Source organism: Pseudorca crassidens, chromosome 6, assembly GCF_039906515.1.
Source record: "Pseudorca crassidens isolate mPseCra1 chromosome 6, mPseCra1.hap1, whole genome shotgun sequence".
Classification (NCBI taxonomy): Eukaryota; Metazoa; Chordata; class Mammalia; order Artiodactyla; family Delphinidae; genus Pseudorca; species Pseudorca crassidens.
The window spans coordinates 128,226,124-128,251,749 of record NC_090301.1 but is presented as its reverse complement, the minus strand read 5'-3'; the positions used below and the strand labels follow the sequence as shown (position 1 = coordinate 128,251,749).

General features: G+C 47.8%; 1 protein-coding gene across 1 annotated transcript in view; it reads left to right on the top strand.

Moving 5' to 3' along the window:
* CYFIP1 (cytoplasmic FMR1 interacting protein 1) overlaps positions 1-25,626 on the top strand; it is a 93,685-nt gene that overhangs the window by 2,147 nt on the left and 65,912 nt on the right. The window contains 2 exon segments of the mRNA XM_067742330.1: positions 25,258-25,375; positions 25,451-25,540. Of these exon segments, the coding sequence (XP_067598431.1) occupies positions 25,259-25,375; positions 25,451-25,540 (207 nt within the window). The 5' untranslated portion in view covers position 25,258.

Sequence of the window (25,626 nt, the reverse complement as noted above, 5' to 3'; positions counted from 1 at the left end):
CTGGAAGTAAATTAGGGTCTAAATAATAGCTAACATTCCTTGAGTACTTACTTTGCTCCAGCATCGTTCTAAGCCAGGGCTACTTTTCCTGTAAAGGTCCAGATAGTGACTACTTACAACTTTGCAGGCCGTATGGTCTCTGTCACAGCCTCCCCAGTTGCACTGTTGCAGCAGAAGTCGGCACAGTCTGTAATGAATGAGTATGGCTGTGCCCCAGTAGGACTTTGCTTGTAGAAGCAGACCACGGGCTGTAGTTTGCTAACTCCTGAGTGCTCTACATACTAATTATTCTCACGACCCTCAGAGGTGGGTGCAATTATTACTCCCACTTTATGGATGAGGAAACTGACCAAGAGGTGAAGTATGTGCCTAAAGTTACATGCCTGGTAAGTGGCAGAGCCAGACTTTGAATCCAGCCGTCTGACTGCACACTCATAAGTTAAAAATTAGAAAGAAGCACGGGCTTCCTTGGTGGCGCAGTGGTTGAGAGTCCGCCTGCCGATGCAGGGGACACGGCTTCGTGCCCCGGTCTGGGAAGATCCCACATGCTGCGGAGCGGCTGGGCCCGTGAGCCATGGCCGCTGAGGCTGCGCGTCCGGAGCCTGTGCTCCGCAACGGGAGAGGCCACGACAGTGAGAGGCCCGTGTACCGCAAAAAAAAAAGAAATTAGAAAGAAGCTGTCAGTAATGCCTTCTGCAAAATGTTAGACCCTAGGACCTGACCCTCACACACCTATTGAATCACTTACCTGCGATTTTTTGAAGGCACTGTGCTTGCTCAGGTACCACTCCAGGAGCACCTGCCTCCACTCCCCAGGTGGGCCAGTGTTCCCTCAGTCTGTGTGACAGTCTGTGTCCTGGCTTTTGATCTGCGTTTCACTAGCACCGGTTTATAGAGGGGTCAGCTCAGTCAGTGCCTGGGGTTGCCCACTAGCCAGTGGGAAGAAAGATACATTTTGGCAGGTGTGATCAAGTTGGGTCTTGGCAAATCTACTGCTTTGACTGTTGTTGATGTCTGCTATGTGTTCACTTGAGCCCCGGCGGGTATGTTGCTTGGACTACCTTCGACCATTTTTCTTCTTTGGTATCATGGGAAAAGCACCTATTAGGTTGTGATGAAGATCAAATGAGGTGTAATATATATAGGAAATGTACTGTATAAGGGGCTGTTACTATTCGTGCTATGTTTTCTAAAGCTTTTATATAACTAACCAGTCCTAGCTACTCATTGTTTTTGCAACCAAAATAAGCATAGCATGGGTTAACCACATCTATGTAATTTAAAAACTTTATTTTAGCCAGGGCAGTAAGGTCAGAAAAATAAATAAAAGGCAGATTGGAAAGAGAAAACAAAATTGTCCCTTTTTGCAGATGGTATCTGCATAGAAAATCCAAGGAATCTATGAAAAAACTATCAGAACTAGTAGGTGAAGTTTAACAAGGTCACAAAATGCAGTCAACACATGTAAGTCAGTCTTATTCTATATACAAGCAATGTGCAATTAGAAAGTGAAATTTTAAAAAATACCATTTTCAGCAGCTTCAAAAAATCAAATACATATAAATTTAATAAACCACATGCAGGATCTATATGCTGAAAACTACAAAATGCTGATGAATGAAACAAAGATCATGTAAATAAATGGAGAGGCACATTGTGGTCATGGGTTGGAACACTCAACATAGTAAAGATGTCAGTTCTCTCCAAATTGATCTATAGATTTAACACAATTCCAATCAAATACTGCAGCAAAAAAATATTTTAACTTTATTGATGTATAATGTACATACTATAAAATTTACCTACTTCAAGTGGGCAGTGATTTTTAGTAGATTTACGGAGTTGGGCAGCAGCACCATAACCCAGTTTTGGAACATACGGATCTCACCCCAGTAAAGATCGCTCATGACTTTTCACAGTTAATCCCCATTCGTAGGCCCTATTCCAGCTAATCACTAATTTGCTTTCTTTTATAGATTTGCCGTTTCTGGACATTTAACATAAACGAAAGTGTACAATTTGTGGGCTTTATGTGTGGCTTCCTTCACTTAGCATAATGTTTTTGGAGTTTATCCCTGTTCTAGTATGTACCAGCATTTCATTCCTTTTTGTTGCATTGTATTCCATTGTATGGATATATCACGTTTTGTTTAACCATTCATTAGATCCATTTTTTGCCTGTTATGAATAACTGCTGCTCATGTACAAGTCTTTACGTGGGCATATGTTATAATGTCTTTTGGATAGAAATCTAGAAGTGTTCTTGCTGGGTCATAAGATATTTTTGTTTATTAGAAGTCTCAGGAGGATGTTTTTTGTGTGTGTGTCTGTGGTATGTGGGCCTCTCAGTGTTGTGGCCTCTCCCGTTGCGGAGCACAGGCTCCGGATGCGCAGGCCCAGCGGCCATGGCTCACGGGCCCAGCCGCTCCGCGGCATGTGGGATCCTCCAGACCGGGGCACGAACCCGTGTCCCCTGCATCGGCAGGCGAACTCCCAACCACTTGCGCCACCAGGGAAGCCCAGGAGGATGTTTTTATAGATAAAAGACAAACTGACTCTAAAATTTATATGAAGGGGAAAATAAACTGGAATATCTGAAAAAAATGATTCAAAAATAAATTAGGGAAATCACCTTGCCTGATTTTTTTTTACTATAATAAAATATAAATAACCCAAAATTTACCATTTTAACCATTTTAAGTGTACAGTTTAGTAGCATTAAGTTGTACAGCCATTACCACTATCCATCCCCTAAACTTTTTCTTCATCCCAAACTGAACCTCTGCACTTATTTATTTCTTTATTTTCTTGAAGTCTGGTTGATGTACGTTTCAGGTGTACAGCAAAGTGATTCCGTTTTGTATATATACACATACATATACATACATACACACATATCTGTTCTTTTTCAGATCTTTTCCATTATAGGTTATTATAAGATATTGAATATAGTTCCCTGTGTTATACAGTAGGTCCTTGTTAATCTATTTTATATATAATAGTATATGTTAATCTCAAATTCCTAATTTATCCCTCCCCCCACTTCCCCTTTGGTAACCATAAGTTTGTTTTCTATGTCTGTGTCTGCACCCACGTAAACACTAACTCCCCATTCCCTTATTCCTCCAGCTCTTGGTAGCAACCATTCTACTTCCTGTCTATGAACGTGACTATTCCAGACACCAATTAAGCATTGCTATGAACATGGTAATTCAATGTTTAATTTCTTTGAGCAGTTGTCATACTGTTTTCCATAGCAGCTTCGCCAGCCTTTATGTGTACCAACAATGCACAAGGGTTCCAGTTTCTTCACATCCTCACCAACACTTGTTATTTTCTGGGTTTTGTTTTTTTTTTTAATAATAACCACCCTAATGTGTGTGAAGTAGTATCTCATTCTGGTTTTGATTTGCATTTCCCTAATGCTTAATGGTGTCAATCATCTCTTCATGTGCTTATTTGCCATTTGTGTATCTTCTTTACAGAAATGTCTATTCAAATCCTTTGTCCATTTTTTAATCATGTTGTTTGTTTTTTTTAGTGTTGAGTTGTAGGAATTCTTTATATATTTTGGATAACAATCCCTTATCAGATATATGATTTGCAAATATTTTCTCCCATTCTGTGGGTTATCTTTTCATTCTCTTGTCCTTGGATGCACAAAGGTTTTTAATTTTCATGTCCAGTTTATCTACTTTTTCTTTTGTTGCTAGTGCTTTTGGTGTCATATCCAAGAAATCATTGCCAAATCCAGTGTCATGAAGATTTTCTCATATGTTTTCTTCTAAGAGTTTTATAATTTTAGCTCTTCTGTTTAGCTTTTTGGTTCATTTGAGTTAATTTTGCATATATAGTATAAGGTGATGGTCCAATTTAATTCTTTTGCATGTGGATATCCAGTTTTCCCAGCACCATTTGTTAAAAAGACTGTCCTTTCTTCAGTGAATGGTCTTGACACCCTTGTTGAAAATCATTTGAAAATCATTATACAAGGGTTTATTTCTGGGCTCTTTATTGTTTCATTGGTCAATGTGTCAGTCTTTATGCCAGTACCACACTATTTTGATTACTGTAGCTTTATAGTAAGTTTTGAAATCAGTAAATGTGAGACCTCCAGCTTTGTTGTTCTTTTTCAAGATTGTTTTTGCTATTCTGGGTCTTTTGAGATTCCATGTTAATCAAGGTGGGTTTTTCTATTTTTGCAAAAAATGCTTTTGGAATTTTGAAGGGGGTTACATTGAATCAGTAGATGGCTTTGGATTATATTGTAAATTTTCTTTCTTTTTTTTTTTTTTTTTTTTTGGCTGCCCCGTGTGGCTTGCAGGATCTTAGTTCCCTGACTAGGGATCAAGCCCAGGCCCATGGCAGTGAGAGTGTGGAGTCCTAACCACTGGACTGCCAGGGAATTCCCTATATTGTCATCTTAATAATATTAAGTCTTCTTAATAATATTAAGTCATCTTAATAATATTAAGTCTTCCAGTTCATGAACAGTTCAGTTTAATTTCTTTCAGCAGTGTTTTGTGATTTTTAAAATTTATTTATTTTGGCTGCGCCGGGTCTTATTTGCAGCATGCAGATCTTCGTTGCGGCATGCATGCGGGACCTAGTTCCCTGACCAGGGATCGAACACAGGCCCCCTGCATTGGGAGCGCAGAGTCTTAACCACTGGACCACCAGGGAAGTCTGTGTTTTGTAATTTTTAGTGTATGAATCATTCACCTCCTTGGTTAAATTTACTCTTTTTTTTTTTTTTTTGGTTGCGTCGGGTCTTCATTGTGGCGTGTGGGTTTTCTTTCTCTAGTTGCGGCTCACGGGCTCCGGAGACCCTGGGCTCTGTAGTTTGCAGCACCTGGGCTCTCTCGTCGAGGCCCGCGAGCTCAATAGTTGTGGCGCCCAGGCTTAGTTGCCCCGCGGCATGTGGGATCAACCAGGGCTCGAAACCGTGTCCCCTGCTTTGGAAGGCGGATTCTTTACCACTGGACCACCAGGGAAGTTCCTAAATTTATGCTTAAGTTTTTTTTTCTTTTTGATGCTATTGTAAATGGAATTGTTTTCTTAATATTCTTTTTGGAATATTCATTGCTAATGTATAGAAATGCAGCTGATTTTTATGTGTTGCTTTTGTATCCTGCAGCTTTGCTTAATTCATTTATTAGCTGTAACAGGTTTTTTTGTGGTTTTTTAGGATTTTCTACATATAAGATCATGTTCTCTGTGGTTTCATGTATTCTGAGGTTGTTTCGTCAGGTGAATATGTTAATAGTTGTTACATCTCACTGGTGGAGTGACCATTTTGTCATAATGTTTCTAGTGACAATTTTTGTTTTCAAGTCTATTTTGTCTAATATTTATCTAATATTAGTATAGCTACTTCTGGCCACTTTTGGTTTCTCTTTGCACGTTATATCTTTTCCCATCCTTTTCGTTTCACCCTCCCTATATCTTTGAATTTAAAATTTGTCTCACAGCATGTTTTTTTAATCCATTCTATCAATGTCTGCCTTTTGATTGTCTATTCCATTTACACATAATGCAGATAACTTATATGGTAGGATTTACATTTGCCATTTTGTTATTTGTTCTTTTTATATCTGGAGACCCTTTGGCTATAAGTGAGGGGCTTAGGGACAGAGCTTACACTCTGTAGGAGCCAGTAGAGAACATAGCACCATGAATGGGGCTTAAACATGGCAACTCTGGCCTGAATTCAGGCTATCTAATAAGATTTCAGAGCACTCCAGGGATACGATTTGCATTTATATGAACTTACTGTGTTAAAGCCCTCTCAGAACATGGTCTCAAAAACATAGGGATGTGTTTTTTACCTTTGTGTTGGTCTGAGCCTGGTGTGCACTTGTGCTCTTCAGCAGAAGCTCGTTGAGCATTCATTTACCTGGCTGTGCCCCCATCCAACTTCATGACTGCCTCACCTCCACACAAGGCTGTGGGGACAGAAATCACAGGCCTTGAACTGTGGCTTTCACATTTTTTAGTTGTGAATAAGACAAATGGACAGTGATAGCTACTGTGACTTTTGAAACAAGCATATTTGTGATTTGTATTTATATCTCAGATACTTCACTCGCCAAGGTTGTCAGGCCCTGTTCTTCACTCTCTCGGGGGAGTTTTGTTCTACAGGAGAGAGAAACCAATGCCTAGAGAGCAGTGAGTTTCATCTTGGAACCTGATTTGACAGCCAGAATTTTAAGTTCAGAGCTAGCATGGCCGTTCCTTGTGCCTGTGTTGTCCTGGCCAGGACTGGGGTGGCAGGGGGAGGGTGGGCGATGATTCATCCTTGAAGATACTCACAGAAGAAGGTACACTTTGCTCTGAAGAACCACACCTCCCCAAGTCAGAAGTGGTGATGAGGATTTGCATTATATTTAAATCCCTATCTAAAGATTGACCTACTCAAGCTGTTCCATTTGAAAGAATTTTCGTCTTTTTCCACAAATGCTGCTTGGAAGGACCAGTCTGCATAAAACCAATGAGCTTTAAAACCACCTGGACTCTTGACTGATTGGGGTTGTCTGTCCCCAGGGGTCATGGAATAACTAAGTGTGTTAAATCAAGCAGACCTGTGCACGTGCATGATAATTTCACAGATTCTGGAGAGCAAAGTTTTGCTCCTGCCCTGGAGACCACACTGATAAGGGTTTTGTACATGCAAGTTGGGTTTCTTCCTTTGCTTTGATTGAGGTGGGGGGGTGTGTATTAGTCAGAATTCTCCAGAGAAACAGAACCAATAGGGTATGTTTATATATAGAGAGAGATTTATTTTAAGGAATTGGCTCACATGACCATGGAGGCTGGCAATTCTGAATTCAGAGTAGGCAGGCTGAGACCCAGGAAGAGTTGATGTTGCAGCTTGAGTCCAAAGGCCCTCTGGGGGCAGAATTCAAATCCAAAGAGGACCTCGGTTTTTTCTCTTAAGGTCTTCAACTGTTTGGAAGAGGCCCACCCACACCATGGAGGGTCATCGGCTTTACTCAGAGTGTGCCCATTTAAACGTAAATCACACCTAAGAAATACCTGCACAGCAACATCTAAACTAATGTTTGACCCAAAACTGGATTATACCATAGCATAGTCAAGGTGACACATATAATTAATCATCATAGGGGGTAGTTTTTCTTTTGTATTTTAATTTGCATTTTAGGTAGTTGCCTCCTCCAACGAAGATTGGCTTCAAGGTAAGCCCCATGCAAAGGGTGGAAAGGGATTTGGGGGGGATCCCTGCCCTCTGGAACTGCCAGCTGAGCCAGGGAAGAATCAACACTGCCTACCCTCCCTCCACCAGGAAGAGGGAACACATCCTTCCACATGTCACTGCCAGACCTTGCACACAAGCACTGAGAGGCTGTGACCCTCTCAGTGGCCACAGATGGCCCCAGGTAGACCAGAGGTGGATACAGCAGAGTTAGTTCACTCCGGGAAGCCTCTGCCAGGATGGCCGAGGTCTGGGGCAGCTGCCATGGAAGATGTGACTTTCTGCCCTGCGATTATGTGTTGACTCTGGAAGAGCTCTTGAGAAGCTCCTGGAACTCTCAGTTGTCTTGATTCTGCCTTGAGGTCAAGGCAGGAGGGAAAATGTGCTGTATTATAGGGCTTCTGGGGTGTGACTCAGCCTAGGGGTCCCCCCAGACTGGGGCAGAGGCAGCCCGGGTGCTGCGGCGCTGTGGGCCTCGGCGCGTCGTGCGGAGACACAGCCGTGCGTGCCCTTCCTGCGGACTCCGAGCGTGAAAGGCTCGAGTTCTCCCTTTTCCCGAAGGTCGGGTGCATTTCGGCAGAGTTAGCCCCCGTTGTGTTTTGCGCGGGCGTGTTTAGGGAACTCTATGCCTCCGCAGCCTGTGATTGGCTTTACAGCGACTGGAGGCGTGCAGCCCGCTGGACAGTCCCCCCCCCCGCCCCCGCACCCCGGCTCTCCCCGAGGGCCCAGCTTCCGCCGCCGGGGAGACGCGCGCGCCCAGGTCCTCTAGCCGCGGTCGGGCCAGGCTGCCTTCACACTCCTGCACGGCTCTCCGGGCCTTACAGCCGGCCGGTTCCCTGCCTTTTCCCGGCCTTCTGCCCCTTCTGTCCCCTCAGTCAGCAGCTCCCAGGAAGGGGTGGGGGAGGGCAGCGCCCACCCAACGCACCACGGTCCCAGCGGCAGCCCGAGCTGGTGCTTCCCAGCTTCCGAGCGCCTCAGGTTGCTTGAAGAAGTTAATTATGTACACTTACCAGTATTTCTCCTTTCATCTTTTATCTGCTTCTTTGTTAGCTCCCCCCCCCCCCCGTCCACACACACACACACACACACACACACACACACACACACACGGGCAGAGGTGATTTTGGGAATCGCAGCATTTCAGGGCCCAGTCATTGTCGACTGCTCACTTCATCCCTAAAAGGGCTCCTTGCGTGTGCCCTGGTGGGTGTCTCTGTCCATACGCGCTGGATAAGGCATGAAGTGCGCACAGTCTGTAATAGCTAGAGAGCTTGAAAAGATGCGGGAGGCAGCCCTGAATTTGCCGGTTGGTTGTGGCGGCCTTGTGCCAGTTGTAGAACTCCCCATGCCACACGCTTGGGGCCAGGCTGGTGAACTGTAGTGGGCCTGCGCTTGCCTGGGGCCGCAGGTCCTCCTGCCTTTCTGCGTGCCTGGCATCTTTGCAGGAACGAACCCTTTTGAAAGGTTTGTATGTTAGCTAGGGCTCCTGCATCAAGGTACCACAGACTGAGGGGCTTAAACAGTGGATATTTATTTCCTTGCGGTTCTGGAGGCTGGAAGTCCAAGATCAGGGTGTCAGCAGCGTTGGTTCTTTCTGAGGCCTCTGTCCTTGGCGTGTAGATGGCCACTTTCCCACTGTGTCTTCACATGGTCTTCCTTCTGTGCCTGTGTGTGTACTGATCTCCCCTTCTCGTAAAGGGCACCAGTCACATTGGATTAGGACCCACCCTGTGACCTCATTTTACTAATTACCTCTGTACATCTCCAAATGTAGTCAGTCTGAGGTACTAAGAGTTGGGACCTGGAAGGGGGACGCAATTCAGCCCCTAGCAGTTCATTTAGTTACAGTGATGAGGTGCCTGTGAGCCATTGGTTCTTGCTGCTCCTTGAGGACCTGGCAAGGAGGCGGGAGAAGATGTGTAGCTATCAGGTAGGCTTAGTTCCTCGTCCTCGTGAGGCAGAAATACAGACACTCCAGCGTTTTCTTCTATCGCTTCAAAGGATTATATGGTCCACCCTGTGTCGGAGACTACTGCCCTAAAACGTTTTCTCAAAGTGTGGGCCAGAGACTCCAACCTCAGAATCAAGGGGTGTGTGTGGGCCGGGCATTAAACATGCAGGTGCCCACGGCACTCAGCTCCACCAAGTCAGGACAAGGTGTGAGAGAGCATTTGCGCCGATCTCTGGTGATTGTCCGTTTCAGTTACAGCCAGCTCATACCCCTGGGGTGCTGGGCAGCAGGAGCCCACTTTCAGGATTTTATGGTACTCTGAATAAAGCACAGGCAGACATCATTTAATTGCTCTTTGCTTTCTTGCACTTCACAGATAGTACATTTTTTACAAATTGAAAGTTTGTGGTAACCCTACATCAAGCAAGTCTGTTGGTGCCATTTTTCCTTCAGCATTTGCTAACTTCGTGTCTTTGTGTCACATGTTGGTAATTCTTGGAATATTTTAAACTTTTAAATTATTTTTATATTTGGTATGGTGATCTATGGTCAGTGATCTTTGATGTTACTGTGACTTGCTGCAGACTCAGATGATGGTTAGCATTTTCTAGCAACAACATTTTTTAATTAAGGTATGCACATTGCATTTGTTTTTTGAAGAGTTGATAGCCATTATTTAGTCTCTCGATGCCAAGTAATTCTGAGCCGCTTTTATATTACCACAACGGCATGCTTTTCAAAACACATTTCTAGCACCCTTATTGTTTTCCCTCCAGTATTGTCATCAAATACTCCTGGTTGACATTCCTATGGGACTCTTGGCCTGTCGTCTCTGCTATCACACATTATTTCCAACTCAAAAGCAATACTAAAATACAGTGAATTTCCAGTCTTGACAAATACCACTGTCAAAAATACAGTCTTGAGTTTCTTGTGCACAATGTTAAATAAAAATATTCTACTATTTACCTAAAAGCATGGCAGAGTTTGAATGGTGGCAAAAGGGATATGGGACATTTGGGGCAGCAGCAGCATGAATCAATCACATAGTAGAGAATGATAATAAAAACACTAGCTAGTAGTTATTAAGCACTTTTGTGTATTCGCCACTGTTATTTAGACCAAGTCTGTACATTGTGTTTTTTTTTTTTTTTTTTTGCGGTACGCGGGCCTCTCACTGTTGTGGCCTCTCCCGTTGCGGAGCACACGCGCAGGCTCAGCGGCCATGGCTCACGGGCCCAGCCGCTCCATGGCATGTGAGATCTTCCCGGACCGGGGCACGAACCCGTGTCCCCTGCATCGGCAGGCGGACTGTCAACCACTGTGCCACCAGGGAAGCCCTGTACCTTGTTTTTAAGAAATAATGCTATTGCACACTTAATAGACTACAGTATAGTGTAAACATAACTTTATATGGTCTGGGAAACCAAAAACCTTTATTTGCTTTATTGTGATGGTCTGTAACTGAACCTGCAGTATTGCTGAGGTATGCGTGTACTCACCCTATCAGCTTTGTAGTAGCCTGAAAATGTTTGTTTGCAAAAACTCTTACCTCTTGATGACTTTTTAATTACCACGGGGGCGGGGGTGGGGTGGGGTGGGGGGGAAAAGATGTAGACAATTAGAACTATTCAGGAAGGAACTTTAAATAGGTGGCCTTTGGGCCCGGTGGCTGCAGGCAGAGCTACTAGCTGCTGCCTAACCCCCAATCACTGACAAGGCAGTGATTACACATTTTAGCTCAGTCTGAAACCTGAAATCTCACATATATGTATATTAAACTGTTCGTTGTGGGCAATTCCTTAATGTGCAGAGGCACGGAAAATATTGAATAGTGTATGAACCCTCAACAGTGGTCTGGGCTCACCTGTAACCCCTGCCCACACTGTGCTGTTGTGAATCAAGTCCCAGGAGCACTGTCTCACCTGAGTCATAAACAAACACTTCATTCAGTACATGTCTCCAAGAGAGAGGAGTTCTACTTAAAAACATGAATGCTCTTGGAGTTTTGCTGCTTTTTTCTGGGCCAGAGGTGGAAATGGTTTTGCGTTTTTAAAGACCTCTCGCTATTTTGTGTAAGCTGGTTTCTTCAGATCCTAAAAATCTGGGAAGTGTAAAATTATTAAGTAATTGAAGCTAAACATTTGGAGTGTATATATATTTTAAACAAAGCCCACCATTCTGCAGTGGTCTGAAGCATTTGATTATAGAACGAAAATGATCACTGCTGAGGGCTGATTTGCCTGAGGACGCGTGGTCCCTGGCCCAGATCTCCGATAGGTCTGTCAGAAGCTTTCTTTAGGAGTGCAGGACTCTGGGCAGACAACAGGGATTTCCAAGGCAGTTGATCTGATCGGAAAGATGCGTTTCACTCTGTGGTGGACGCAGGTGTGTAACCTGCTCTGCGTCACAGCAGTGAGGCTCACCGAAACACCTGCAGTCACGGACGCATCTGTTTTCAACGTTTTTCATTCCCTTTCCCTTATGTTCACAAAAAGTTTTCAGAGAGATATTCCATATTTTACTCTTTTTAAATAATTTCAACCTTACAAAAATTGCAAAAATAAAAATAATACAAAGAACACACGACAAAACTCTTTTACATCAATTTGAGGCCCTTCATCCCCCAGTGCCTGTGTGTATTTCCTAAGGATAAGGATATTCTCTTACATACCCACAGAACAATGACCAACCCTGGCCCTTTATAGAAAATGTTTGCTAATCCCTGTCCTAGAGAATCCATTGCACATATTAATGTGCAAGAATTTTCCTCACAGTTTACAATAAGAAACACCCCGTTATAGGGAGCTTCAGGAGACAGCACACAGACTAGTTCATTCGCTCAGTGGAATAGTACGCATCTGTCAAAACAGCACTTCAGAGCAGCATGTGACAGTGTGTGGATGCCTCTTAGTAATAGCAGTGAAAAAAGTGCGTCAGGCAATTACGTATATTGATAGCATAATATCCCTTTTATAAAGACTGAATTTTAAAAGTGCCTTTTTGAGAATATGTATAGATGAGGTGCAGCTTGTACAAAAGGAGGCAGGGGATTGATGCCCAGGTGGAATTTGCTGTATATCACAGGCAGGACCCTGGCTTTTGTTGTGGACAGGTGGTTCACCTGTCTTTATGGCATCATTTTAACATAACAAGGTGAGAACGGGCCAGGGTCTAGGAACTATTATGCATCTGAGGTCCAACAAAAAAATTCCTAACATCAATCAGTTACTGAACTTTTTATGGATCTCAATATTACTTTTAAGTTAATTCTTTGAGATTACCTGCTGCCTCAGAACTGTTTCTCAGATGGGCGATTGTTTGACTTCTGACAGAGGGTCAGCAGTTTGCTCAGGCGGGGGCTGTGCATTAGAAACTGCTCCCTTCCCTGGTTGGGGCTGGCACAGTTCTTCCTACTTGGGTGGGGCTGGCACAGTTCTTCCTACTTGGTACATTTATAAGTGAAAGAGGGAATTCCAAAGGCAAAAGGCTGAAAAGTTGATATGGTAAAAATTTTAAACTGAGGTTTCAAAGAAAAAAGTAAGTGACATAAGAAGGCAAGTAGTGTGACCTGGGAAAATTTTTTGTAGCAACTTTCACACAGTTTTAATGTCTTTAATAAAGAGGTATCGTTGAGTACTTGACATTGATGAGGAAAATACCGAGATTTCAAAGGACAAAATAACAAGAAAACAAACCAAGCTGGCAAGTCACAAAAGAAAGAAAAAAAAGGGTTACTGTATAAAAATTTGTTCAACTTTAATAAGAATAAAAGTAATGCAAATTAAAAGAACATTTAGATGCGGTTCCACTTATTAAATTGTAAAAATGCAAGTGATCCCTGGATGTTGTGATGAGGTGCCATGCTGGTGTCTGTGGGACCCTGTGGGAGGGCACCTCACCTGAATCCACCTGTAACTTTTTAAAAATTGAGAAATAATTGACATACATTATGTTAGTTTCAGATATAATGATTTGATATCTGGATATATTGTGAAACGATCACCACAGCATGTCTGGTTAACATCCATCACTTTACATAGTCACAAAAAATTTTTCTCTTGTGATGAGAACTTTTAAGATCTGTTTTCTTAGCGACCTTCAAATATGCACTACAGTGTTATTTACTGTAGTCACCATGCTGTACATTACATCCCCATGACTTATTTATTTTATAACTGGGAGTTTGTACCTTTTGACCACCTTTACCCAGTTCTCTCACTCCCTGCCTCTCACACCACCAAGCTATTCTCTATCTATGAGTTTTGTTTCCTTCCTTCCTCCCTCCCTCCCTTCCTTCCTTCCTTCCTTCCTTCCTTCCTTCCTTCCTCCCTCCCTCCCTCCCTGCCTCCCATCCCTCCCTCCCTCCCCGCCTTCCCTCCTTCCTTCCTTCCTCCCTCCCTTCCCTTCCTCCCTCCCTTCCCTCCCTCCCTCCTTTCCTTCCTTCCTTCCTTCCTCCCTCCCTCCCTCCCTCCCTCCCTCTCGTCCTCCCTCCCTGCCTTCCTTCCTTCCTTCCTTCCTTCCTCCCTTTCTTTTTAAGATTCCACATACAAGTGAGATAATACAGTATTTGTCTTGCTCTGCCTAACTTATTTCACTTAGCATAATACATGTCTTGGCTACTGTAAATAATACTACAGTGAATATGGGGTGCAGATATCTTTTTGAATTAGTGATTTTGTTTCCTTTGGATAAATGGCCAGAAGTGGGATTGATGGATCATCTCCTGCAGCTGTGAAGACATTCATGCGATTTAAGAATCCCCTCCTGGGACGTGCTGCCGAGGAAGTCATCTGGAAACACCGTCGTCCCTCGCTATCCGCCGGGGGTTCGTTCCAGGAGCTCCCGTGGATACCAAAATCCACAGATGCTCAAGTCACTTATATGAGATGGAAGTTGTACCATGAATACAGTCAGTGTACCGTATCCCCAGGTTTTGCATCTGTGGATACAGAGGACCGATTATACTGGACCTTTCTGCCCAGATACGGTCATCTTAGGCTTTTCTCTAGAAGGTAAAAATTTGTTAAAAGGCTCACATGAAGGGAAGGCTTAGAAGGACTGCTGGGTCGGAGTTCTCGGTGAGCATTTATGAGGCTGTGTAAGCAAGGATGAGGCCACCTTCCGGTATGGAGTGGCGCTGGTGATGGAGCCTGGGCAGGCAGCGTCCAGGTCTGTGTGCCGGGGCCCAGGCCTTCCCTGCGGTGAGCTGGGGAAGTGTCCGCCCCTGGCAGGCCTGTGTGCAGGCTCACTCTCCCTCTTTCTGGGGCAGGAAGCGGCCCCGGAGTCACGGTGGATGGAGAGCCCCCAGCCTAGTCGGGAGGTTGGTGGCACCCTCTCCATGGTGTGACCACCCCCCAGTGCCAGAGACCGCCGAGCTTGGCTCCATCCTAGAAGGAACACGCTGAGCTGCTACTGTCATCTCCCCTCGTGTCTTAAACATGCACTGGATTCTGTGTGAAAGATGAAGACCACCGGAGTCACAAAGAAATGGTCAGGCATTAGTAGACCAGAGGGATCCCAGACCTTGGGGGAAAACAAGCCCCCCCCGCCGCCCCAGGAGAACCCACCCCATCCCAACCTCCATCCCACAGCAGTGCGTCCAGCTCTGTGGGGCTCACCTGTGTGCTTGGTGCGTGGCCGCGCCAGCTGTGGAGCATTTCCGTTCCCCAGGGACCCGCTGGGGGTGGCGGGAGTGGCAGGGCGCAGCGCAGAGGTGTCAGGCTGGGCCCGTGTGGGCGCTGCACACTGTGAGGGATTGAGACTTTACTCTGGCCTCCTAGGTCCATTTCCGTCTTTTGTTGATTGACTTATATTTGCATCAGGTTCATTTTTCATACAAATCTCAGGAGGCATCCCAGTTCGTAAAATAGATAAACACGGGGCTACTCTGCCTTGCCATCGTGGGGCACCCCGGAGTTCCAGGGAACATGGTTTGAGAACCACAGCTGTAAGCATATAAGCAGGAGAGCAATAGGATCAGAGTCCTAGTTTAAAAGGAATGAAAAAGGAGCGTGCAGGCTTGAGGGTGGCATAGGAGCTCTGGGTTGGGAAGAGGCCGGGCAGGTCGCCCGGGGAGGAGGCGTTCAGGAGGCAGAGACACCGCTGTGTCTTGGGAAGACCCTGTCCCAGGTCTGCAGACTGAGGCTGAGGGCACAGGAGAGCAGTGTCAGGAGGGAGGGGCTGACAGGCTCAAGACTCCTCTGCGGGCTCTGTCTCACACTTCACCTATTGTCATGATTTTCAAGCAAACTCGATTTTTGTTTTTCTGTTGATGCAGCAATTGTTTTGAGGTAATTGCAGAAGAGACCAGTGCTGCTTTCGAGAATGGAATCTAAAATTTTTGTGCAGTTTGCATTTCTTCAGTAGTAAAGCTGGGCAGAAGATGGTGTTTGCTTTTTAATTTTGAAGTTTTTGCCTAGAGATCATAGCAACCCCATTCTCTCTCCCCATCCCACTTGATCTGGGGAAAGAGGCTGGAGTTGGAAAAACATGTTGTTTTAAAATGCGAGAGAGAAGGGCACAGTTGAATAAAGTATGCTTCTCTTCCTCAGATGATTTATTTTACATGTGAACAGATTGCACAAAAAATTGGATGTTTGTACTTTTCTGGGAAGTACTGTTATTTGTATATATAGAAGAGGAAGAAAATCAATGTGCGTCCTGTGCATGTTAGCAGAAACATTTCGTAGTTTGTTGTGGTTTGGTTATGCTGTGGGGTTTGACAAGTGAAATACTGTCTAGTCGTAAAGTAAAAAATATTACAAGTTTGGAGATGCTGAGGAGACCCAACACCCTCGTGGCTCAGGTCACGTGGGCTTGAAGGGTGGCATCGACACACAGGCAGTGCTGTGACTGTGGTGCCACAGTCAGGACATCTGGATGGGCCTCTGAACCGTGAGTTCTGCACTTTCCCTCCTGTGGTTTTGCCATGTTTTGCAACCTTGGTGTCGAGCTGCCTTGGCAGTTCTATTTTAAAGCTTACCGGGCCTGTGCAGAATGCCTGCCTGCTGGCTCTTGGCTGGGACGCACCCTCACTTAGCTTCGCGTCTGACCCCGGGCCCCGTCTGTGCTGGACGCCCTCCCTACCTGTGTGTGGCGCTCACACAGCCTCCTGCCCGCCCTGCCCTGTCTGTCTGGCCCAGCATGCCCCCTGGTCTCCAGTTCCTGGCCCATGGGTTGGCATCCCCCTGCTTCAGCCCTTTCTCCGGGCGTCCAGTTGCCAGCTCCTGCTGCCTGACCCTCCAGGGCCTCAGGGTCAATTTTTAGTCCCATTTATGAGCTGGGTCCACATCCTACCCCCGCCCCCAGTCTGGTTCCCAGCCCCTGGAAGCCTACTGTTTATTAATAGGCACATACCTAGTGTAACAGTTTTCATTTCATTTCTGTTTTCATGGACAGTAAATTAAGACCTTGCCTTGACGAAAGTGATCGATTCTCTGAAACTGTGTGCCAAGTTCTTTTATGGGTGTGTAAGACCAGTTGGATTTAAATGCTTGATTTGTGGAAGATTTAAATTCGGCTGCTTTTGGGAGCAGAAGTAACCAGAAACCGAGTTTGCTTGCTTAACTGCTTGTTTTGAGCTGTTTCTCTTAGTGTTTTTAACCCAGCCTTCTAAATGGTCGCCCTCCTCGAGCTGATGTCCCTTCACCACTGGGCTCCACCCTTTTTGCTATTTATTTATTCTTGCTCTTTGTTTTTACCTTAACCGCTGATAGATGAATGTTCTCTTCCAAATACATGCAAGTTATTCAGCCAGAAAGTGTTTTAGCTGTTTTTTGTTTCCAGAGCAGTACTAGAGGTATAGATGGTCATAGAAAATAAATACATCTCCACGGTGATAGAAGTTTATCCTCTAACCTGGCAAAACACAAGGCCCCCCTCCGTGGCCCATGTCCTGTACCAGGCTGGTCCCCACAGGCAGTGCGGACTGAGGTTGTCTGGGCCTGGAGGAGGCCTTGTGTGTGGTTGGCAGAGGTGCATCAAGGGTCTGAACCAGGCCTGGACCCTTCAGGAGTGGATGCCTCCGGACGCTGCACTCTCTGGGGCCTTCACAGGGAGTCTGGACCGTGGACTCCTGAGGGCGCCCCTCCTCACTACCCCCACCATCTGTCCTTGCGCCTCACCTTAGATGTCTGTCTCCCAAGGTACCTTTCTTGTCTTGCGCTTTTGTTTCATCTTGTCTCTGCAGCCAGTGTTCTGATGGGGAGCCTGTGTTCTCCCAGTGATCTTGGGTTATTGAAAACAAACACACACACACACACACACACACACATACTTTTTTTCTCTTTTCCTTTTAATCTCTTGGTGCCACCCATGCTACCAGGTTGAAAATTAGTCTCTCCGCTTTAATTTCTATTAATTCTCTGCAGCCTAGCCTAAGTGTTCTTTTTTTATTTTTTAAAATTGTTGAATTATGTAAGGACTCGTTGTCTATTATTACCTTTTAACTGAACTGCCGGCAAACAGAGGAGGCTTCCCTTTCGTCCTGCACAGAAACAGGGAAAACGATCAGATCATATTCTCATTCAACAACAAAAGTCCTGTTATCTGCTGTTCTCGGTTTTGAATTGTGTGGTGGCTGCTGTGATTCACAGAAACCAACCTACCTTCTCCCTGGGCTGTTCACCGCAGCCCTTCCCCATTCCCAGCGCTGTTCTCTCGACCCCAACAGCTGCTCTGGGGTTCGGGCTCTCGCTGCCCCTCTCCTGCCCTCAGGCCTGGCCGGCTTCTCTACCGCTGTAATCTGCCTGTGTCCTCGGCCCAGGTGCACACGGCGCCTGGCGCTGGGGTCACGTTGGCTCTGCCCTGCTCTGTGGCTGTGCGGCTCTGTGCATTGCCCTGATCATCTGTCAGAGTGTGACGACCCCACCCTGAGGGTGACTGTGCGGATGACTTGTTGGGAAGTTGTAGGGTGATCTAGGCTGAGGGGTGGACGGTGCCACGTTGGGGAGAAAGGGGGGCAGCAGCCATGGGGTCTCTAGCCCGGCACTGGGAACCTTGACCTCCTGCCTACCTGAGGTTGCCTGACCCCCATCTGTGGTCCCCTGAGCCCACTTGGGGTTCTCTGATGCCTGCCTGTGGTGGCCACCTGAGGTTCAAAGGGTGTCTTCCTTGGGCCTTGGCTCTGGTCACACATCGGCTCCAAGTTCAGGAAGGGTGCCCCCAGCTCGCTCTGCTTGTGAGCTACGCCAGAAGCATTGTCTAGGTGCTGGTCCTGGGTGGAGTGGGGTTGGGTGCCCCTCCATGAAGGGGTCCATGTCATGGCAGGAGACGGGAGGTCCCCTTACGGAGGCAGGATTTCAAAGACCCTGCCCTGCACAGAACTGAGCCTGAGTTTCGGTTGCAGGATGGTGTGTCAGCTGAGTCAGAAGAGGCCCCTGGACCCTGGGAGCCCCTCACCCAAGGGCAGGGGCCGGGGAGCATAGGAGGAGGAAGCAGCTGGGCCCTGGGGTCTCGCTGGCTATGAGTGTTGCGGTATGTCACAGCACAGCATCCCTGCATCTCGGCCCTGCCGGGGAAGCTCGCCCACTCTCCGCCTCTCCAGCTCACAGGCGTGGGCACACCGTCTGAGTGCTAGGGCCCTGCCGTGGGGCCCCAGGACACTGCCCGTTAAAGGAACAAGCAGGGTGGGTGGTGGTGCACAGGGCGGGTGAAGTGCTACCAGCTCAGAGCTCTGGCTTCCCACTCGCCCACCCTACCTGTGGGGAAGTTGCTGAGGAACTGTCCAGAGTACGCGTGTCCCCTGAGCCCTGGGGATCCCTTAGTCAGGGACACTCCAGCAGCAGCAAAGTGAGATCAGCATGTCTTTTTTTTTGGCTGCACCGTGCGGCATACAGGATCTTAGTTCCCCCTACCAGGGATCGAACCCGTGCCCCCTGCAGTGGGAGCGCGGAGTCTTAACCACTGGACCGCCAGGGATGTCCCAGTGTGTCCTTTTTTGAAATCTTTATTTTAAAAACTCGTAACTTGTTCATAGCTTGTTAAAAGAAAGTTCCGCTGACATATTTAAATTCATCTTGATAACTTGACAAGCCGTAGGGATCAGAAACAGGGTTAGGAACTACTGCTGAAAGGAATCAGTCAAGGAAGAAAAAGCCTGGCTTTTATGTTGTTGGGTGGACAACGTCTGTTTGCAGTTGTTTCACCCCCAGGGGGAGGAAGGATGGGTGTTGGGGGCGGTCACAGACCAGAAGTGCTGATGCTGGTACTTTCAGACTGAGGCCCGAGTGGGTCAGCTGGTTTTTGCTCTCAGCAGTCTTTTTCTGCATCGAGCCTGTATTGTTTTATGATCAGAAAAAACACCAGCATGGGGATGGTTTTCGTGGCCAGTCAGAAGAAGGGTGTAGGGACCCTGTCTGGGAGATTCTGCTCTACCCGACCTTGGCTGTGTTAGTCTGGGCAGCTTAGGCAGACTCCCTCACAGTGCTGGAGGCTGGAAGTCTGAGATCAAGGTGTCGGCAGGGCTGCTTCCCTCCGAGGCGCCTCTCCTTGGCTTGCAGACGGCCGCCTTCTCGCCGTGTCCTCACGTGGCCTCCCCTCTGTGCCTGTGGTCACATGCCACCCTGCTGTGACCAGGCCCCAAGCTGTGGAGCCGCATGAGCTCCTTTGAGCTGAGCCAGAGGAGACAGAAATGTAATCAAGTTGTTAAACCATAAGCTCCCGCATGGCCGCACAGGCAGGTTTGAGTGCGTTCCAAATGTGTTACTTTAGTTACGCTCTTGGGCTTTGGCACCAGTGGAAGCCCGCTGCAAAGGCATGTGGGTCCTTCAGATGTGGTTGAGGCTCTGCCCCAGGGCCTTGCAGTGACCAGACACACAAGGCCCCTGTGTCGTGCTGGGAAGGAACCCCAGTGGGCCCGACGTGAGGCTGGGAGGAGGGGCCGGCGAGGCTCTGGGTCTGGGTGGCAGCAGGCACAGGGGGGGAGCGTGGGCCACCCCGATGAGGGGCGGCCGTTAGAGATAGAGAAAAGTAAATGGATTTAAAGAGAATTCTGAGCTGTCAAAGAAGAAGGCGAGATGGAGACTGGGGACTTGAACTTGGAACTGGCAGTTCCAGGTTTCCTCAACAGGTGAGGCAGAGGCCGGGCAGACGTGCATTTGTGGAAGCTGCACAGGTTGGAGAGTCGCGGGGGTGCCCGTGGCCCTGGAATTGGGTGTTTGTAGGGGGTGTTCCTGACCGAAAAACATGGGGAGGAAAATGCAGCAAATAAGAGAGAGCCTCCGTGAGTGACGGCAGGGCCTTGACCCGTAGTCCACATGAAGCTTAAAAGATGCTATGAAAGAATGTTCAACAACGTCAACGTTTTTTGGAAGTTGGAAGGGAAAAGTAGCTTACAAAAGAGCTTCTATCATCTTGTTTCTGTGAGAAATCAGGGGATTGTGGATAATTTCTTTTACCTTTCTGTATTTTCTGATTTATCTACAATAAATATTGCTAATGTTTTGCTCCTAATTTTTTTTTTTTTTTGCTGTACGCGGGCCTCTCACTGTTGCGGCCTCTCCCGTTGCGGAGCACAGGCTCCGGACGCGCAGGCTCAGCGTCCATGGCTCATGGGCCCAGCTGCTCCGCGGCATGTGGGATCTTCCCGGACCGGGGCACGAACCCATGTCCCCTGCATCGGCAGGCAGACTCTCAACCACTGCGCCACCAGAGAAGCCCACTCCTAATTTTTTAATTGTAGTAAAATATACATAACATATAAAATTTGCCATTTGAAACATTCACACTGTTGTGCAACCATCACCACCGTCCATCTCCAGAACTTTCCCCATCTTCCCAAACTGGAACTCTATGCCCATTAGACAGTAACTCCCCAGTCCCCGCCCCTCCAACCCCTTGGTAACCACCGTTTTACTTTCCTTCTATGAATTTAGCTCCTCTCATGTGAGTGGAATCGTGCAGTATTTGTCTGCTTGTGACTAGCTTATTTCCCTTAGCGTGTCTTCAGGGTTCATTCATGTTGTAGCATGTGTCAGAATTTCCTTCCTTATTAAGACCAGATAATATTCCACTGTATATATAAAACACAACAAAGAAAAATATCCTTACACATTGATTGGAAATAAGTTGAACATTTGACATTTTTCCTAGGATGTGACCCGTGTGTGTCACGGAGGCTTTCTGCAACCCTCCTGCACCAGTTCCGTACCTGGGTTCTCCTGGACTGTCCTGGGCAGAGGTGGGGGAGGGAGGGCGTCCCGCAGGCACTGGGCAGACAGCCAGGGCGGCCTGTCATGTGAGCTGTGTGGCTGTCCCAGGGTGGTTGGCCCGACCAGTTTTTCTCGTTGACCCGCGGGGGTGGGAGGCACAGAGGTGAGGCCAAGCAGCCCTGAGGGGCCGCAAGATCATTGCAGGGCAGCCTGGCCCCTTGGAGGCCATCAGCTTTGAGGTGCCGTGTGTGGGCACCACTGGAGCCCCGCACTGGCTCTGCAAGGCAGTGACCAGGTTGAGGACGTGGCGCTATGCATCCCCTGTCCTGGGCGTGTGTCTTTTCTTGAGCATGTGGAACAGGAAGTTGTGATGATAGAAGGAAGTTGGTAATGGAAGGAAAAAGTTTTCATTATTTTGAAAAATATCTGCTACATTTAAAATTCGTAGTTAGCACCGTGCTGTCGGGAGGGGTGTTCTGTGAACCGCCGTCAGGCCCCGTCGCTCCCTTGGTGTCTGTCCTGTGTGTCCTGCTGATCTCCTGTTGCTGGCTGAGACCTGTTGTTGTCTCCAGGGTGGAGTTACTTCTCCTTTCGGTGCCATCAGCGTTTGCCTGGTTTGCACTCTCTTGTTAGTGCATCCACCCTGAGTGTGGTTCTGTCTCCTTGCTGAATGACCTTCTGTCGTTATGCAGCCCCAGTCTTTATCCCTGGTAACTTCCTGCTCTGAAGTTGGCTTTGTCTGACACTCAAGTAGTCCAGCTTCCTTTTCTTGCACAGTTTCTCTTTCCCCCTTTTACTGTCAGCCTACCTATGTCATTATGTTTTCGTTTTTGTTTTTTTGCGGTACGCGGGCCTCTCACTGTTGTGCCCTCTCCCATTGCGGAACACAGGTTCCGGACGCGCAGGCTCAGCGGTCATGGCTCACGGGCCCAGCTGCTCCGCGGCATGTGGGATCCTCCCGGACCAGGGCACGAACCCGTGTCCCCTGCATTGGCAGGTGGATTCTTAACCACTGCGCCACCAGGGAAGCCCTAGAGGCTCTTTTTTTTTTTTTTAATTTATTTTATTTTTGGCTGCATTGGGTCTTTGTTGCTGCGCGCGGGCCCTCTCCAGTTGCGGCGAGCAGGGGCTACTCCCCGTCGCGGTGCGCGGGCCTCTCATTGTGGTGGCTTCTCTTGCTGTAGAGCATAGGCTCTAGGCCCGCGGGCTTCAGTAGTTGTGGTTCGTAGGCTCTAGAGAGCAGACTCAGCAGCTGTGGCGCACGGGCCCAGTTGCTCCGAGGCATGTGGGAATCTTCCCGGACCAGGGCTCGAACCCGTGTCCCCTGCATTGGCAGATGGACTTCTAACCACTGCGCCACCAGGGAAGCCCCGAGGCTCTTTTTTTTTTTTTTTTTGGCGGTGCGTGGGCCTCTCACTGTTGTGGCGTCTCCCATTGCGGAGCACAGGTTCCGGACACGCAGGCTCAGCGGCCATGGCTCACGGGCCCAGCCGCTCCGTGGCATGTGGGATCCTCCCGGACCGGGGCACGAGCCCGTGTCCCCTGCATCGGCAGGCAGGCCCCCAACCACTGTGCCACCAGGGAGGCCCCATAGTTCTCTTATATATTACGTTTCTATACACTGAATACTCCATCAGACAATATTTTCATTTTTGCTTTCAGCCACCAAACATCTTTTAAAGACCTCTAGAGGAAGCTGTCTACTCTGTTTACTCACTGTTTACCCTTTCTCTTGCTTTTGCTTTTTATGTCCCAAGTTTCCTTCTGGTATCACTTCCTTCTGAACTTGTGTTCACCTGCTGTCTATGAATCCTTTTGATTTTCCTTCATCTGATAATGTCCTTATTTCATCTTCATGACACTTCTTTTTCAACCTAAAAAGTGTCTTCTACTTCTTTAGGTCCCCCTGGTTTCTGGGGAGAGGTCGAACGTGGTCTCTAGGTCATGAGCCACTTTTCTCGGGCTCTTTTTAAGATATTTTCTTCATTGTCTATTTTTCAGCAGTGTGACTGTGATGTGTCTGGGTAGGGATTTCTTTAGTTTATCTTGTTTGGGGTCTGTTGAGCTTCTTGAATCTGCAGATCAAAGTTTTGCCACACTTGCAAAGTTTTCAGTCATGTTTTCAGCTGTTTTTCCAGCCATGCCCACTTTGCTCCCTTTCTTGCACTCTGATGAGACTGTTAGACTTTTTCTCTTGTCCCAAAGGTCCTCAAAGCTCTTCATTCTTTTCAGTCTTTTTTCTCTCTGTCATTCAGATTAGATCATTTCCATTGCTCTGTCTTCAAGTTCACTGAATCTTTCCTCTGCTTTTAAGCTCATATGGGGAGTTTTTAAAATTTCAGTATTGTATTTTTTAGTTCTGAATTTCCATTTGGTTCTTTATATCTTTATTTATTTATTTGCTGTCTTTCAGTTTTTTTGTTCAGTTCAGGAGTGCTGTTTGTTTAGAGCATTTTTATAGTAGGTGCTTTAAGTCTGGTAGATAGTTGTAGCATCTGTTATTTTGGTATTGGTATCTGTTGCTCATCTTTTCCAACAGGGGTTAAGACACTACTGGTTCTTTGCTGAGTAGTTTGGATTGCAGCTGGACATTTTGGATATTATAGTATGAGACTCTGGGTCTTGCTTAAATCCTAGGAAAATGTCGGTGTTTCCATTTCCATTTCCAAACGAGGCAAACAACCTCGTTTGATTTAGGTGCAGTTCTGACCTGCCCTCTCTGGGTTACGGTTCCGTGTCAGTTCTTTGGAGCCTCAGCCGTCCCATTGGATCTGGCCTGTGTGTGCCTCCTGGGGCTGTCTGGGACCTGGCCGTGGTCTCAGGGCTTGGGGTGTCAGGATCAGATCCACGCAGCCTGGGGGTGGGCCTGACATTCATGAGCAACTTTGGGGGCTTGCTCTTCCAAGCTTCTTCCTCTCCACACTGGCCTTGGGGCTTTCCAGGGGCCTGGGGTTCCCTTGTTGGTCCTCTAACCAGTATGCCCGGGCTTTGGAAGCCTGCCCTGCCGTACACTTCCACGCCCATGCCTTGCCTGGGGCCCAGTTGCTATAGGTGGAGCAACTGGGTGCTTCTTCCTTCAGTGTTCTTGTCCAGCCCGCTTGCTGCTCTTTCCATCTCAGAATGAACGTAGCTTCCCATGTAGCTGCCCCACGCAACCTGTCTGAGGTCAGAGCTACCCCAGGATCCTGCCAGGGGCGGAGCTGCTTGGTGTGCCCGTCTGCAGTCAGAGCTCGTCCCTGAGTCCTGTCCAGGGTCACAGCAGCACTCAGCGGAGGCAAGCTGGAGTGAGCTGACTCCTCTCTCCTGGAGCTGGCGTAGGCGTGGCAGGTGAAGTCCGTCTCTGTTGCTGTGCTTCTGTCTGGCAGCTGCACAGTCCAGGCTCTCAGGCCTCTGCCAATAGTCCTTCCCTGTTTCCTCCCCTTGGCCGCCGGCCCTCACCTCAATGGGCGCTGCAGGCTGCCCTGTATTCCTGGAGGCAGGGCTCTGGCCTCATCCATCTCTGTCCCTATTGTGTGGCCCTGCTTGGAGGACGCACCTGGGAAGCGCCACTGGCAGGGAAGCACCATCGGCCCCTGGAGGCAGACATGGTACTGGAGGAGCTGTTCCCACCTCCAGCTCAGTGAGGGGTTGCCAGTCCCTCACGGAGAGCCCTCCAGGATGGTGGCCCTGAGGTGGTAAGGTGGCAGGGGGTGATGGCACGTGTTTTGGCCCATGCGCCCTACTCCACGACCAGCAGAGGCTGTATTGTGACTCCCCTGCTGGTGAGCCTAGAGAGAGATGCCAGACCCCAGGGATGGGCCGAGACCCCTCCAGCATCCCCAGCTCCCTGAGGAGAGGGCACAGGGGAGCAGGGTGCTAAGCACCCCACCCTGGAAGGATTGTCAGGGTGCCCCTGCCCTTCCTCATGGCCTGGGGGGACTCTGTGTTTTGTCCTAGGGCAGGATGGCAGCCCAGGTGACGCTGGAGGATGCGCTGTCCAACGTGGACCTGTTGGAAGAGCTGCCTCTGCCCGACCAGCAGCCCTGCATCGAGCCCCCGCCATCCTCACTGCTCTACCAGGTGGGTGCTGGGCGGCCGCGGGATGCGTGGCCTGTGGTGCTGACCTCTACTTGATGGTTTTCTTCTTTCTTGCAGCCAAATTTCAACACTAATTTTGAAGACAGAAATGCATTTGTCACTGGCATTGCAAGATACATTGAACAAGCGACCGTCCATTCTAGCATGGTAACTCTGCGCAGTTTCCTCTGGGGGGATGGCATGTCTGAATAGCAAATGTCACTTTGGTATTATCCTGATAGGATACATAGTGA